Source organism: Adiantum capillus-veneris, chromosome 4, assembly GCF_014529385.1.
Source record: "Adiantum capillus-veneris isolate H3 chromosome 4, ASM1452938v2, whole genome shotgun sequence".
In the NCBI taxonomy this organism is placed as follows: domain Eukaryota; kingdom Viridiplantae; phylum Streptophyta; class Polypodiopsida; order Polypodiales; family Pteridaceae; genus Adiantum; species Adiantum capillus-veneris.
The window spans coordinates 22,548,627-22,565,761 of NC_140934.1; the positions used below are offsets into that span (position 1 = coordinate 22,548,627).

General features: G+C 46.1%; 1 protein-coding gene across 1 annotated transcript in view; it reads left to right on the plus strand.

The window, feature by feature from the left end:
• Nucleotides 1-17,135, plus strand: part of LOC147458859 (Cation efflux family protein) — a 99,083-nt gene that overhangs the window by 26,185 nt on the left and 55,763 nt on the right. The window contains exon 6 of the mRNA XM_086510283.1: nucleotides 43-139. Within this exon, the coding sequence (XP_086366409.1) occupies nucleotides 43-139 (97 nt within the window). The remainder of the gene's footprint in view (nucleotides 1-42; nucleotides 140-17,135) is intronic.

Sequence of the window (17,135 nt, forward strand, 5' to 3'; positions counted from 1 at the left end):
GATGACTTTGTAGTTAGTTGCTAAATTTGAATATTGGAATAGGAGGTGCAATGCTAGGGTGGCACTTTCTTGACCCTCTTGCTGCTCTAGCAGTGTCTGGCCTGATCATCAGAGCTGGCTTACAAACAGGTTATAGAAGGTAAGTCTCCTTTCTGGTCATTGTGTCATGTTTGTACAATCACCAGTCTCGAATCTCCTTCTTGGGTCACAATGTGATGCTTGTTATTGGGATTTTGAAATTTTGCATGGTAAAGAGCAGCTGTTTCGAGTATACTGTGGTTTGATATCGACACTGCAGCTGCATGAGTATTTTTTAGTGTTTGGTGGTTGGAGTAAGCCAATGTTGATTTCGTTGAGTAGATTCTTATACTGCACTTTAATGGTTTTGTCTCCATGCTTTTGGGAGGGTTTGTGAACATTTACATTTTGCAAAGGAGCAGTTTCATGCGGGGACTATGCTGTCACAAATTCTTGTACAGAACGCACTATTATTTGCCTTTGTTGTGGGTGCTTGATCACCTTACTTTTTAGCATAAGTGGTTACAGTAATTTATGATGGACATTGTGAGACAGGATACAAAGAGGACATGGCTCAGCCTGTCCACTGCTTTTAGGAATGAACATAATATTTTACACCTTTGTTAGATGGTTTTACGATGTGCCCAAGATGTATGGATTCGTATTTCTCACTTGGTATTGTGGTGCCATTGGCAGAGAATAAAGGTTTCCTGAAGATGAGGGTATAGATAAGGCTCACATTTATTGTCTTTGTCACTAGGAGGAAGGGATGGATCAGCACATTTGTCAGTACACATTCCACTTTGAGATTTGGGTGGTATTATTGCCTCTTTCAGGAAAGCTTTGAACCACTAAAATGGGTGATGAGAGTTTGAGAACTAGAGATGCCTTGATGGAGCTCAAAATGCAACTTTCATCAGACATTTGTTGTGATGTGATATGCAGCATTGAGTGGTTTTATTAGTTTAAGCCTCAGATTCAATGGGATATCAACAACTTTTGCAATCTATTAAGCGTGTACCCTCTTACTTGCAAGTCCGAAGGAAGTTGCAGCATGACATCATAACGGTGCTCATAATCAGTCCCTCCTTAGCATATTCTTAAGAACACGAGATCAATTTGAGACATTCAAATAGAGGGTTATGGCTAGCTCCATGTCAATCCCTACCAACGGTGCTCATAATCAGTCCCAAGAACACAAGATCAACTTGAGACATTAAAATAGAGGGTTATGGCTAGCTCCATGTCAATCCCTACAGCTCCTACGACGTTAGCCTATCCACCCAATCGCAGGTTACCTTTAGAGCATCACGCTATATTTCCCTCTGTGCGAAGCGCGCGCGTGCACACACACACACACACACACACACACACACACACACACACACACACACACACACACACACAGAGAGAGAGAGAGAGAGAGAGAGAGAGAGAGAGAGAGAGAGAGAGAGAGAGAGAGAGAGAGAGAGAGAGAGAGAGAGAGAGAGAGAGAGAGAGAGAGAGAGAGAGAGAGAGAGAGAGAGAGAGAGAGAGAGAGAGAGAGAGAGAGAGAGAGAGAGAGAGAGAGAGAGAGAGAGAGAGAGAGAGAGAGAGAGAGGGAGATGTAACGCGCACATGGAACGTTGGCACTGCGATCGTTGGCACCATGAACGGGCAAAGGTGAACTGTTGCTTTGCGCACACGAAGGCGGCCGTTCGTGCAGGCGATTGAAGTGACGTATTGCTGACCTGTTGCGCTCAGAGCAATCATGAACCACCGAGCTCCACATCAGCTGTGGGGCAGCCTTTGCAGACCTGCAAGTCAGAATACATCCCGCCATGCGAACTGCGCGAACGTTTGCTGAACGTGAGGAAGGGGGGGGGCTTCATTGCGGTAGCGGCGTTTGGTTTGGGGTTCGCTGAGTGCAGGGGCGTGGTGGGTCTTGCTGATGTGGAGGACCCTTTTCAACCGGACGGGCAAGGTGAACACAACATGTGCGCACCATGAGAGAGAGAGAGAGAGAGAGAGAGAGAGAGAGAGAGAGAGAGAGAGAGAGAGAGAGAGAGAGAGAGAGAGAGAGAGAGAGAGAGAGAGAGAGAGAGAGAGAGAGAGAGAGAGAGAGAGAGAGAGAGAGAGAGAGAGAGAGAGAGCCTCTCTCTGCTGGAGGATGCATCACTGCAACGTAGAAGAGACAGAGGAGTTGAAGCGACGAAACACTAGAAAGGCCAGCGTGGAGGATTTTGCAACGTTCGCACCCAAACTAGCAGTTACGTGGACGTGCGTGTGCAAGCAAAAATCCCCCCCCCCCCCCCCCCCCCCCCCCAATCTACGCGTGCGCTCTCTCTTGGTCTCCGTGCGGCACGGTTAGCAAATTTTCTTCGATGGTCTTCAACGCAAGCGTTTCTTTTTTTAATGCTCCAAGTTTATTGTATATGGAAGGACACTTTGGTTTTTTTTTAAAATGAGTATGAAACCTGCAGATTAATAAAAAACCCACTTACAGAAGGTGAAAATGTGAGTGTGCGTGTGCAGGAGAGAGAGAGAGAGAGAGAGAGAGAGAGAGAGAGAGAGAGAGAGAGAGAGAGAGAGAGAGAGAGAGAGAGAGAGAGAGAGAGAGAGAGAGAGAGAGAGAAATGAAATGAAATGTTATATTAACGTCTTTAGAAGGCCAGATGACCTATGAGACCAGAAAGTTACAATATGGTGGATCTGATACAAAGTCAGAGTAACGAAAATGACAAAATAAAATGCTATGGGATCCGAAACAGCTAGGTGGGATAGCTAAATCACAGATCACAAAAGATCCAGCATCGGTGTCGCCAGCGTGTGACTACTATCTATCCTTTTTGTTGATTTCTTTCTTATTATCTATTTACTTTCACTTTTTGGAAACACCCCTCGGGAAATCTAACTGTCCTGCATTGCATAGCTAGTGTGGAACTGTCCAGAGGGAGTCCAGACCTGAGGGCAAGAGAGCACTAAAGTTGGACAAGGACTATGGTTAGCCAAGTGGGGTCATTGACTAGCCAAAGTGGAATCCTTTGCTACAGAGGCTACATTTCAGTTCTGGATGTGGCCACAGTGTACAAAGAGGGTCGGATGACCTAGAAAGATACAATGGCAGCATCTCCTAAAATTTAGGGAACTGCTATTTTGGGACCTGAAAATGTGTTTGCGTCATTACCTCCGGAATGACAAGGGGAACATCTGGATGATTACAATCGGAAGTTTTGGAAAGCTCTACTTCCAGTAACTTCCTATAGGTTTGTGCCATTGACAGAGCAGATTGAAAAATACTGTTGTGGCCTACCTAAAGGATTGAGAAAGTACTGTACGAAGACCAAAGTCACTACTTTGACGCAGCTCATCGAGGTAGCAAACACTGGCAATGGTTTGCTCAAGGGAGAAGATTGTGAATTCAATACTGGCGTCAAGGAAGGATCAGCCAAGAAAAATTCAGCGAAGAAGTATGTTTCCAAGGAGGTTCCTAAAGTGACTCAGGAGCCAGCCAACGCAGGGAAAGGCAAAGCTTCGGCTGAATCAGAAAAGGGACGAGCGAAGAAATGGAAAAGACGTTTTCCTCGCAAGTCGGAAGAGCAAAAGAAGGTCCTGAGGACAGAGAACAAATGCTTTATTTGTGAGCAGCCTGGCCACATTGCTTACAACTGTCCTACAAGGAAAAGGCCAGCTGATTCTGAAGACAAGGAGGACAGGAAAGGAAAGAGGCCCATGGCTGGTCTAGTGCGAGATATGGTGGGCGACAAGCCAAATTCAGATGCAAGTGAGCTTTGCAGAGCATGGGGAAAGGTCAGGGATCAAACAATGCTTATCTTCTTTGATCCATGTGCCAAAGCCAACTTCATTTCCCCAGAATTGGCTTCAAAGTTGGGAATCAGACCTGAAGAGATGGGGTATACAGCAGAGGCAGGTTTGGCATGTCCTTGCCATACAGAGGCTGTGACACCCATCATTGGAAAGTTGCGTCTACATATCCAGTCCTATGTAGATGCTGAAGAATTTTACATCATGCCACTGGACGGATGTGATGTCTTGCTAGGTATTCCTTGGTTGTTTCGTGTACAGGGAATCATGGATGCCTACAACAAAAAGATCACTGTACAGAGCAGGGGAAAGACTCACATTCTGGATGTAAAGCTTAAAGGGGAGTCTATTCCCACTGTATCAGCTTCTGCTATTACTTCTGTAATGAAAAAGCATCTTTCTGCGTACTTGGTTTTTGCACGTGAAGTGTCAGATTGTGATGAATCAAATTTATCTGTGCTAGATAAAGAAAGGTCAATGTTTTTACAACAGTATAGTGACTGTTTTTCCGATTCATTACCGTCTCAATTACCGCCAGAGAGACCCGAGGACCATGCGATAGATTTGGTGCCAGGCAGTAGCCCACCAAATAAGCCTCCATACAGGGTTAGTGCGGCTCAACAGAAAGAGATAATGGGCCAAGTACAAGAGCTGTTAGAAAAGGGGCTGATTCAGCCCAGTTCATCTCCATTCTGTTCTCCAGTGTTGTTGGTGCAGAAAAAGGATGGCTCATGGCGTATGTGCATCGACTACCGTGCACTGAACAAGAATACCATCAAGATAGGTTCCCTATACCTAGAATTGATGATATTATGGACAAATTAGAAGGAGCAGCTATGTTTAGCAGGATAGATCTAAAGAGTGGGTACCATCAGATCCGCATTAGATCAGAGGATGTGCACAAGACTGCTTTGAGAAGACGTTTGGCCTTTACAAATTTTTAGTGATGCCCTTTGGTGTCACAAATGCTCCTGCTACGTTCAATAGGATGATGGACAGAATTTTCCGTCCACACCAGCAGTTTGTTGGTACATTCTTTGATGACATGATAGTCTACTCAAAGAATGAAGAGGAGCATAGGCATCACTTGGCCATTGTGTTCGAAGAGCTACGCAGTCATAGGTTGCTCATCAATGCACAGAAAAGTGAGTTTTTTCTGGAAGAGATCCACTTTCTGGGACACATTGTCTCAAAGGATGGTGTCAGAATGGATCCTGCAAAAGTTGAAGCGATCAAGTCATGGCCAGATTTGAAGACGGTGCACGATGTCCAAAGCTTTTTGGGACTATGCTCCTATTATAGAAGGTTTATCCGAAATTTCGCTGAGATTGCTTCACCTTTACATGCTCTTCAAAAGAAGGCAGTCACCTTTAGATGGACACAGAAAGAGATTTCAGCTTTTAATCTCTTAAAGGAAAAGATGACTTCAGATCCAGTCATTGTGTTGCCAAATCTTAGGAAGTCATTTGTGGTCCAGTGCGACGCCTGTGGTAGTAGCATTGGTGCAGTGCTAATGCAAGATGGCAGGGTAGTAGCCTATGAGAGAAAAATTTTGCAAGGGCCAGAGATGACCATGCAGGTCTATGAGAAAGACTTACTGGCTGTGATTCATGCGCTCTTAAGCTGGAAACACTACCTGCTAGGAGCAGATTTCGTTGTCCAAACGGACCATCAGACCTTGCGATACTTCTTGACACAGACAAAGTTATCTGAGAAGCATATGCGATGGGCAAATATCTTGTCCATGTTTCATTTTCAGATTGTGCATGTGGAAGGCAAGAAGAATGTTGTGGCTGATGCCTTGTCAAGGAAGCCACAAATTTCAGCCGTGTCAATTCCTTATCATCATGAACTTGATGATATGAGAGAACAGTATGCAAATGATGAAGATTTTGCAAGGGTCTTCGAGCAGCTAATGGATGGACAACGTCATGAACACTATCTTCTTAAAGACGGGTTCATGATGATGCATGGCAGATTGTGTGTCACAAAGCCATTGCGACGCAAATTTATGGAAGAGAGTCATGTCCCACCGTATGCAGGGCATCGTGGTATCGATGCTACAGTTAAAGCGGTTGAGACATTCTTCTACTGGCCTACATTGAGAAGAGATGTGGATGCCTTTGTGCGAGAATGCCTAATTTGCCAGAAGGTCAAGTTTGACAGGCAAAAGGCACCAGGGGTTATTGCAACCACTACCTATTCCAGATAAACCATGGGAAAGTATTGCTATGGATTTTATCTTTGATCTTCCGAGAACGCAGACAGGAAACGATGGTATCTGGACCATTATTTGCAGATTTAGCAAACAGGCTCATTTTATTCCTGTGAGGAAGAAGATAAAACCAGATCATATGACACGCTTGTTTATGAGCAATATTTTCAAGTATCATGGCATGCCACAGTCGATTGTTACCGACCGTGATCCACGCATGACAAGTTTGTTCTGGAGAGGCTTGTTTGAGAATATGGGCACAACGCTCAAATTCTCTTCGTCATTTCATCCTCAAACAGATGGGCAGTCAGAAGAGGCAAATTCTGCTGTCCTAGATCTGCTGAAGTGTTATGTGTCAGAGCATAAAGGAAAGTGGGAGCAGTATTTGCCATTGGTGGAGTATGCATACAATAGTACAGTGCATTCATCAACTGGCAAGGCACCCTTTGAGATAGTTGAAGGTGGCAAGAAAGTTCCTCCCATACTGCATACAAAGGACAAGATATTTGAAGCAGATAAGTATGTTCAGGACATGGATGAAATGTACAAGAAGGTCAAAGTGGCCTTAGAAAAGACTCAGGCAAAGCAAAAGAAAGCAGCTGATCGTCACCGTCGTGAAGTGGTATATTCACTTGGTGATTGGGTGCTTTTACGCTTTGAAAAGGCAAGGTTAAAGAAGATGAAGGGCAAGGAAAGACTGTTTCCAAAGCTCAGCATGCGTTACTATGGGCCTTTTCAAGTATGCGACATAATCAGTGATGTTGCATATAGGCTGAAATTGCCTGACAGTTGGAAGATTCACAATGCGTTTCATGTGAGTCTTCTCAGACCCTATGTGGGTGATGTGCCAGAAGATATGCCAGTTGAAGATCAGCCAGAAGTCGAGGAAGTTGACGAGATCTTGGTCCCTGAACAGATTTTGGCACACAAAGAAAGGAAAGTGAAAGGCAAGGTTGCTAGGCGTTACTTAGTAAAGTTGAGAAACTATCCACCAATGGATGCTAAGTGGATGGAAGAAGGTGAACTTGCAGAGTCACCAACTGTGTTATCACTTTACCTTGAAGCCTTCGATTTGCAACCTACCTTGACCCCTTGAGTTTCAGAGCTACATGGATTGTCAGTGTGACAATGGCTTTTGAAACAAATGATGTACATGGTATTTAGAGTGAGCTCAAATGAAATACCTGTTACATGAATGTTAGAGCTGTACAGATTGTCAGTTTGGCAATTGCTCTTATGGAATGTCCAAAAGTTTGGTTAGTGCTATAGAAGTGAGTATTTCTTGTCAGTTTGTCAAGGATACAGTAGTTGCTTCTATTAAAGAGTACATGTGTAACTGCATTCTTAAACTGTCGGTTTGGGTATGCTCGAAAGTGTTATGGGATCCAATGTGTACTATAAGACAGTGGCAAAATGTGCAACTACCATTTTGTCATTGGAAAGTTAGCGACTCAAAGCAATGGCACAGTGCGAAGCTACCACTATGTCATTGGGACAGGGTTCACACGCAGGCAATACATGAGTCGACAAGGTGTTGAATACACCAGGGTTGGCAATGAGTATGTATGTGTCGTATATGTGTCGACAGGTGTTGAATACATCAGTGTTGACTGTGAGCATGTACGACATAGATGCAAACGAGGACGTTTGAGTTTCAAGAGGGGGGTATGTCACCAGCGTGTGACTACTATCTATCCTTTTTGTTGATTTCTTTCTTATTATCTATTTACTTTCACTTTTTGGAAACACCCCTCGGGAAATCTAACTGCCCTGCATTGCATAGCTAGTGTGGAACTGTCCAGAGGGAGTCCAGACCTGAGGGCAAGAGAGCACTAAAGAAAGTGGAATCCTTTGCTACAGAGGCTACCTTTCAGTTCTGGATGTGGCCACAGTGGACAAAGAGGGTCGGATTGCCTAGAAAAATACAATGGCAGCATCTCCTAAAATTTAGGGAACTGCTATTTTGGGACCGGAAAATGTGTTTGCGTCATTACCTCCGGAATGACAAGGGGAACATTTTCTTACTCTGCCGTGAAGTCAACTGGGCAACCGGTTGGGAGATTTTTAGGCGACAACCCCGAAACGGGAAAATGCTTATAAATGTGCCAAGTGGCACCTTCTGGTGCACTTTCCTCATGCAAGAGAAGGGGGCGCTGAATTTTAAGCTGGGAGAGGCTCATTTTCAGATTTTGTCACAGGTTAAGAGCTATGGAGTGCTTGCTTTCCCTCTTATGCACAGTGCGGTGCTAGGAGTGATGCCCTGCACGCTACACACTGCCCTCTCTCTCCCCTTTGGCAGTATGTTATGCCCCTCTAGTGGGCTCTTCATTTGACCAATGTACAGTTGTGTGGGTTCATGCGCGATTGCCGAGGCAAGAGCCTCTTGCACAGGTACTGGATTAGCTAGCGGCTAATCCCCCCGCAGGTACAGGTGAATTCGGAGAGGTTTCACGCCAGAAATCTCGTCCGATTCAAAGGGCAAGTAGTCCTACAGGTGCGGGAGCTCGAGGACTTGCTAAGGATGCGTTCGGCACGCGAAACGGAGCCCGAAACAGTAAATTACAGCCTGCTGTGTATTTTTGCAGGTTTAGGGTTTTGGCCCTAAACGGACCCTAATACCCCCAGGAGGTTCGGGGACACAAGGGGACCGCTGTACAGGCGATCTGGCGCATTTTCGGGGCTGAAAACAGAGAATTCAGCGTGCTGCAGATTCTCGCCAGGTTTTGCAAAGTGCCCGTATGCGTCGGGAAAGTCAGTCAATGCGTGGGAATACTGACTGTGAAGGGTCCTAGTACAGTTATGCTACCGAAATCGGGCCGGAACAGTTGAAATTCAGCCAAGTGTGTGCGGGGCAGCTTGTAGGGATCCACAACGTTTATTCCCTCTTATGAACAATAAAGAAATACCGAAAGGGGCGCCTAAGTTAGGGGCCAATCTGGTGTCGGTCTACTCATACAGGTGCAATCTAGCAGCGTGTATCCCTCTCCCCTTTGTTGTGTCTTGAAAGTACAGGTAAAATAGACGACTAATAATGGGTGAAAGCTAAATCAAGGTTTGAAGTAAAGTCTACCGCCCTTTTTTGAAAGTACATGCCGGTTTCAATCGGTCGCTGGCGGATCTCATCAATCTCCTCCATGGTCAATAGCCTGACCGGGCGTCGTGCATGTCGGCCCAAAGTGATCCGAATCCTCTGATGCAGCCTCCGTCGATGCTATGTAGTCCTCCGCAGTCGTGGGCGTCTGGATCTCCCTAGCTCGGTCACTCGGTCGATCAGTGTGCCTCTGGTGTGAGGCGGCGAGCTCTTTTGTGGTTGTAGCTCCTCCGGGTGTCCAGTATCTGCTCTAAAGAAGTTTGTGATCCGTCTCTGAGACTGGTTGGCCTCTCCCCTCATCAGACTCTCTCTGTGTCTGCGCAGCTCAAGCAAAAACAAACCCAAGCATCTCGAAATTCTAATCCTTGTACCGCATGACTCTGGAGAGTGGTCCGAAGCCCTCTCTGAACAAGCAGTGGAAGCGGCCGTGTATCTCGTAGTAGACGGGGCAGTGACATACACATAGGAGGCATGTCCTGGCCTCCACTGGTACTCTGCTGTATCTCCCAGTCTCGATCCGCAGTTGGTGTTAAGATGCACGTATCTGGCCAATAGCACATCGTATCCCATGAGACAAGTGGGTGTCCATGTATCTGGGTCTCGTCACAAAACCGTCCTCCGTGAGCTGGAGAAGATGCTCTCTGTAGAAAGCCATCTTCGTGCCCAGCTCCCGTGCTAGCTGTATCTGTCACGAGGACGTGGCAGTTATTAACCATGTCACAGAGATGTGGCAACTGCTAACCTTGGTTGTTGGTTTCTTTCCAATGGGGTTTATTTTATTTGTTTAAGACCCTCTTTTTGAAGTAGCAAACGGTCGGACATTGTATGGCCAATGTGAACGGTAGATTCACCCGCAGATGGGAAGTGGTCGGCACTGGAATTCGTATGGTAACAGTATGTCTAGGCTCAGAGCAAGATCATATAGGTCCCCCCGTCGCACTTAGCAAGTTGGTGGATACTAGGAAGTGAACTCAATTAAGGCGTAAAGTCAAGGTGGGACTACCAACAAAAAGTATCCGACAGTTGGGCCACATTGCACTTTTGGATGCGGTCCCAATGAGGATAGATGGTCAGAAGACCAGTGGCAGCCCAACAGAAGCATCTCCTAAAATTTAGGGAATTGCTATTTTGGGCCGTGAAATGTGTTCGCGTCATTACCTCCGGTATGACTAGGGGAACATTTTATAACTCTGCCGCGAAGTCAACTGGGCAACCGGTGAGGATATTTTTAAGCGGCGAACCCGAAACGGGAAAATGCTTGAAAATGCGCCAAGTGTCACATTTTCGTGAACTTTCCTCTTGCAGAAAAATGGGCGCTGATTTTTATGCTGGGAGAGGCCTCATTTCAGCTTTTGTCACAGGTTAAGAGTTATGGAGTGCTTCCTTTCCCTCTCATGTACAGTGTGGTGCTAGGAGTGATGCCTTGCACACTACACACTGCTCTCTCTCTCCCCTACGTGCAGTTATGTGATGCCCCACAAGAGGGCTACTCATTTGACTGATGTACAGTTGTGTGGGTTCATGCTTTTGTGCTGAGGCAAGAGCCTCCTTGAGCAGGAACAGGGGTAGCTAACTGCTACTCCAAAGCAGGCACTGGTGAGGGTCATAACCTCATCGTACAGGTGCAAAATCAGCGCTGTGTATGCGCTGTAAATTCACTGTTTTTCAGCCGTACGGACGCCAGGATCATTGGGAATCGTGCCCCATTGGCAAAGGACAGTTAGGGGACTGTTTGGGGCTGAAAACAGGGCAAAAACCAGTAAATACAGCGTGCTGAATTTACTGTTTTTGGACAGGAATCAGAGGGTATACGCCAGTGCAAGCGAGTTCCAGCATGGAATTGGTTTCGCGCAAGTTTTGGGGTTGTTATGTTGCCGAAATTTGGCCAAATCAAATGGTAACTAGGTGGATACACGTGAAGGATTCCGAGGACCTTACCTTGTAATTTACCCTCCTAAAGAATAAAGAAATACCGAAAGGGGCGCCAATTTTGGGGCCTACAGGTTGTTGGCGTCTGCTCGGAGCATTCTAGCTTCCGAGCCGTGTGTGTATTCAAGTGTTAACTCTCGTCGCAGGTTCTCTTTGCAAAGTGCTCTGTGTGTGTGTATAAAGTAAAGAATTTCGGGTGAAAGCCAACGCCTACCGCCCTACGGGCCGGTTTCATGGTTCCGTTCCCGGGACATCAATCACTTTTTCCTCAAAGAGTGAGCCTGGATTGTTCAGGGTAAAGACACACAGTGCAAGAACGCGGGGATTACACTATGGCCGACAAGGGGAAGGGAATTATGGAAGAGGGTTCCTCTCCAAAGGACATGCAGGAGATTCCTATGGTTTTTGAGATTGGCGAGAGCTCACGGCCACGTCAGTCTGTACCTCCTGTCAACGTGAATGTCCCTCCAGTAGTACAGGGCTTTATGACAGGGCAACTTGAGGATGATGCGTTTAAGACTTAGTTAGTTGCCGCGGTGAATGTCTTTTCGCAGCTGGTGCAGAATCCGAGGTTTATGGAATTCTTGCAAGCGCCACCAGTGCAACAGCAAAATAGGCAACCTACGCCGCGTACGGAGCTTGTTGAAGCTCAAGCCCAGGTACTTCATGAGGCGCAGGAGGAAAGGGAACACTCGCATGTTGCGGAGTCGGGGGCTCCAAAGCAGGTTCCTCCCGTGCTTGAACAGGTGGCTAGAACGCCTATTCCACAGGTTATGCCAGTTCAGCCCGCCACCTTTCAGAACCAGCATGCTGTCTTGAATGGATAGGGAGTTGGATACCAGGCTATGCACTCAGTTTTTCCACCACCCACGGTACATCTTGGGTATTCGGGGGTGGATCAGTGTTCCAAAGTATGGCTGGTTATGCGTCTGGAAGTCAGCCGTACATGCCAGGAACAGTGTTTGGGGGTATGCAAGGCATCATGCCAAACCCCATGTATGGTACTATCGGCATGCAGCAAGGTTTCCACGGCAACCAGGGCCAGTTTGGGGTGCCACAGGGTCATTTTGGCATGGCTGGTTTTTCTGGACAGCAGCCAGATATCGCACCTCTGATGCAAAATGTGAATGGCCAAGGCGTGCCGATCATGCCTAGTACAGTGCCCATGTTGCAGACCATTCCGTATGACAACTTGGGGGCACTAGAGAAGCCGAAGGCTTACAAAGAAGGTGGTGCAGCAGTAAAGTTCAGTACCTTCAGTGGTTTCGAGGACAAGACAAAGGCACTCACTTTCCTCCAGCAGTTTGATACAGCTTATGCGGGAGGGAATTTTACAGAGGCCTCGAAGGTCAGGAAAGCTGCCACTTTCTTAAAGGACAATGCACTTACATGGTGGACGACATTGTTAATGCAAGGACAGGCACCCGCCACTTGGGTTTACTTCAAGCAAATGTTTGCATCTGCTTGGCTATCAAATGAATTTGAAGCTGATGTCCTGACAGATTGGCACCAGCTTACGGCAGCTTCGTGCAAGAGCTTGCTGGAGTACAATAGGAGGTTTTGTAAAGCATTACTCTCAGTGACCTCCTACAGATTTGTGCCATTGACAGAACAGATAGAGAAGTATTGTTGTGGGCTGCCTAAAGGGCTTCGCGATTACTGTACAAAGAATAGAGTGGCTACCCTTACTCAGCTTATGGAAGTTGCGAACACTAGTCTTGCCTTGTTGAAAGGAGAGGACAGTGGATTTCCGAGCAGTGATAAAGGAGGGCAGCAAAAGAAAAATTCAGCGAAGAAGCCCTTTGTGAAAACGGCCCCTGATGCGTCACAGGGGTCAGAACAGGCCACCAAAGATAAGGATTCAGCTGGGACTTCTGGAGCGCAGGCAAAGAAACAGAAAAGGAAGCCTTTTGTGCGCAAGTTGCTCGAGGAAAAGAAGGTCCTAATGGCTGAGAACAAATGCTTTATATGCGAGCAGCGTGGTCATATTTCTATCAATTGTCCACAAAGAAAAAGGCCAGCTGACTCAGAGGATAAAGAAGACCAGAAAGGCAAGAAGCCTAAACCCACGGCAGGTTTAGTGCCAGACATGGTGGGTGACAGGCCTAGCACAGATGCCAGTGAGTTATGCAGGGCATGGGGTAAAGTTAGGGATCAGACGGCACTCATCTTCTTTGATCCAGGTGCCAAAGCCAACTTTATCTCACCAGAGTTAGCTATGAAGCTCGGCATCAAAGCTAAAGAGATGGGGTACACAGCAGAGGCAGGGTTGGCATGTCCTAGCCACTCAGAGTGTGTTACTCCCATCATTGGAAAACTGCGTCTGCATATTCAGTCGTATGTGGACACTGAAGAGTTTTACATCATGCCGCTGGAAGGTTGTGACGCCTTGTTGGGGATCCCGTGGATGTTCCGAGTGCATGGAGTCTTGGATGCCTACAACAAAAAGATCACTGTACAGCATAGGGGCAAAACTCACATCTTGGATGTAAAGCTTAAAGGAGAGTCAGTCCCTATTGTATTTGCTTCTGCTATCACTTCTGTAATAAAGAATCATCTTTCTGTGTACTTGATTTTTGCACGTGATGTCTCAGATAGGGATCAGTCAAATTTATCTGTGTTAGATAAAGAAAGGTCAGCATTTTTGCAAAAGTTTAGTGACTGTTTTTCTGATTCATTACCGTCGCAATTGCCGCCAGAGAGACCTGAGGACCATCGGATAGATTTGGTGCCAGGGTGTAGCCCACCAAATAGACCTCCCTACAGGGTTAGTGCGGCACAGCAGAAAGAGATTATGGGCCAGGTTGAGGAGTTATTAGAGAAGGGGCTGATTCAGCCTAGTTCTTCACCCTTTTGCTCCCCAGTGCTCCTAGTGCAGAAGAAGGATGGCTCATGGCGCATGTGTATTGATTACCGTGCGTTGAATAAGAATACCATCAAGAATAGGTTTCCTATTCCTCGCATTGATGATATTCTCGATCGTTTAGAGGGTGCTGCAATTTTCAGCAGGATAGACCTGAAGAGTGGGTACCATCAGATTCGTATAAGCCCAGAGGATGTGCACAAAACTGCGTTTAGAACGACATTTGGTCTTTATGAGTTTCTAGTGATGCCGTTTGGGCTAACAAATGCTCCTGCCACGTTCAACAGAATGATGGACCGGATTTTCCGCTCGCATCAACAGTTTGTTGGAACATTCTTCGATGACATGATTGTGTATTCGAAGAATGAAGAGGAGCATAGGCGTCACTTGACCATTGTGTTCGAAGAGCTGCGCAATCATAGGTTACTTGTCAATCCTAAGAAAAATGAATTCTTCCTCGAAGAGATCCACTTTCTGGGCCACATAGTCTCAAAGGATGGTGTTAGAATGGATCCCGCAAAGGTCGAAGCTATCAAGACATGGCCAGACTTGAAGACTGTGCACGATGTCAAAAGCTTCTTGGGATTGTGTTCGTACTATAGAAGGTTTATCAGAACTTTTGCAGAGATAGCATCGCCTCTTCACGCATTGCAAAAGAAAGAGGTCACTTTCAGATGGACCCAAAAAGAGATTTCAGCTTTTAGTCTCTTAAAGGAAAAGTTGACTTCAGATCCAGTTATTGTTTTGCCAGATCTCAGGAAGTCATTCGTGGTCCAGTGTGACGCGTGTGGCAGTAGCATCGGAGCAGTGCTAATGCAAGATGGACGGGTAGTAACCTATGAAAGCCGAATTTTGCAAGGGCCAGAGAGGACTATGCAAGTCTATGAGAAAGAGCTCTTGGCCGTGATTCATGCACTTTCTAGCTGGAAGCACTACCTCTTAGGTGCTGATTTTGTTGTCCAAACAGATCATCAGACCTTGCGATACTTCTTGACACAGTCAAAGTTATCCGAAAAACATATGCGATGGGCAAACATTCTTTCCATGTTTCACTTCCAGATTATGCATGTGGAAGGCAAGAAGAATGTTGTGGCTGATGCGTTATCAAGAAAGCCACAAATTTCAGCTGTGTCAATTCCTTATCATCATGAGTTAGATGACATGAAGGAACAGTATACTGCTGATGAAGATTTTGCAAGGATCTTTGAACAGTTACAAGAGGGGCAACATCACGAGCACTACCTCCTCAGAGATGGTTTTATGATGATGCATGGGAGACTTTGTGTCACTAGGCCACTGCGACATAAGGTCATGGAAGAGAGTCATGTCCCACCGTATGCAGGGCATCGTGGCATTGATGCGACAGTTAAGGCGGTAGAGACATTCTTCTATTGGCCTACCTTGAGGAGAGATGTGGATGCCTTTGTGCGAGCATGCATAGTTTGCCAAAAGGTCAAGTTTGACAGGCAAAAGGCACCAGGGTTGTTACAACCACTGCCGATTCCGGATAAGCCATGGGAAAGCATTGCTATGGACTTTATCTTTGATCTTCCAAGAACGCCAACAGGGAATGATGGTATATGGACCATTATCTGCAGGTTCAGCAAGCAGGCCCATTTTATCCCTGTCAGGAAGAAGATAAAATCTGATCAGATGGCACGCTTGTTCATGTACAATGTGTTTAAGTACCATGGTATGCCACAATCGATTATCAGTGATCGTGATCCTCGCATGACCAGTTTGTTCTGGAGAGGATTGTTTGAGAACATGGGCACTATGCTCAAGTTCTCGTCTTCGTTTCATCCACAAACTAACGGACAGTCAGAAGAGGCCAATTCTACTGTCTTAGATCTGCTGAAATGCTATGTGTCAGATAATAAGGGCAAGTGGGAACAGTATTTGCCTATGCTTGAGTATGCGTACAATAATACGGTGCATTCGTCTACTGGCAAAGCACCTTTTGAAATTGTTGAAGGCGGCAAAAAGGTTCCTCCCATTTTGCATACAAAGGACAAGATCTTTGAGGCAGATCGATATGTTGAGAACATGGATGAGATGTATAAGAAGATTAAAGTTGCCTTGGAGAAGACTCAGGCAAAGCAGAAAAAGGCTGCTGATCGTCACCGTCGTGAATTGTTACTATCACCTGGTGATTGGGTTCTCTTAAGGTTCGAAAAGGCAAGGTTAAAGAAGATGAAGGGCAAGGAACGGCTGTTTCCTAAGCTCAGCATGCGTTACTATGGGCCTTTTCAAGTGCTTGACAAGATCAGCGATGTGGCTTATAGGCTGAAACTGCCTGATGCGTGGAAGATTCATAATGCGTTTCATGTGAGTCTTCTAAGACCCTTCGTGGGTGATGTGCCAGAAGATATGCCAGTTGAGGATCAGCCAGAAGTTGAGGAACTTGATGAGATCCTGGTACCTGAGCAAGTTTTGGCACATAAGGACAGAAAAGTTAAAGGACAAGTTGCAAGACGTTATTTGGTGAAGTTCAAGAACTATCCACCTATGGATGCAAAATGGATGGAAGAGCATGAACTGTCAGAGTCACCAAATGTATTGCAGCTCTACCTTGAAGCCTTTGGGTTACAGCCTACTTATGCCCCAACCCAACGTGTGCAAAGGAGGGGTAATGATAGAGCTAGTACATCAAATGTACATATGAATTCAGTGCCATAGATGGAAATGGCAAAAGTATGAAGGCCTCATTAAGTCATTTGTATCTATGTATGTTACGACCTTTCTTGCGGATACATGCGATGATAAAAGAGTGTTGATAGCACAAGATCATCAGTGGCGTGTATTTATGGAATGCAATCGAGGACGTTTGCGATTTCAAGAGGGGGGTATGTCACGAGGACGTGGCAGTTATTAACCATGTCACAGAGATGTGGCAACTGCTAACCTTGGTTGTTGGTTTCTTTCCAATGGGGTTTATTTTATTTGTTTAAGACCCTCTTTTTGAAGTAGCAAACGGTCGGACATTGTATGGCCAATGTGAACGGTAGATTCACCCGCAGATGGGAAGTGGTCGGCACTGGAATTCGTATGGTAACAGTATGTCTAGGCTCAGAGCAAGATCATATAGGTCCCCCCGTCGCACTTAGCAAGTTGGTGGATACTAGGAAGTGAACTCAATTAAGGCGTAAAGTCAAGGTGGGACTACCAACAAAAAGTATCCGACAGTTGGGCCACATTGCACTTTTGGATGCGGT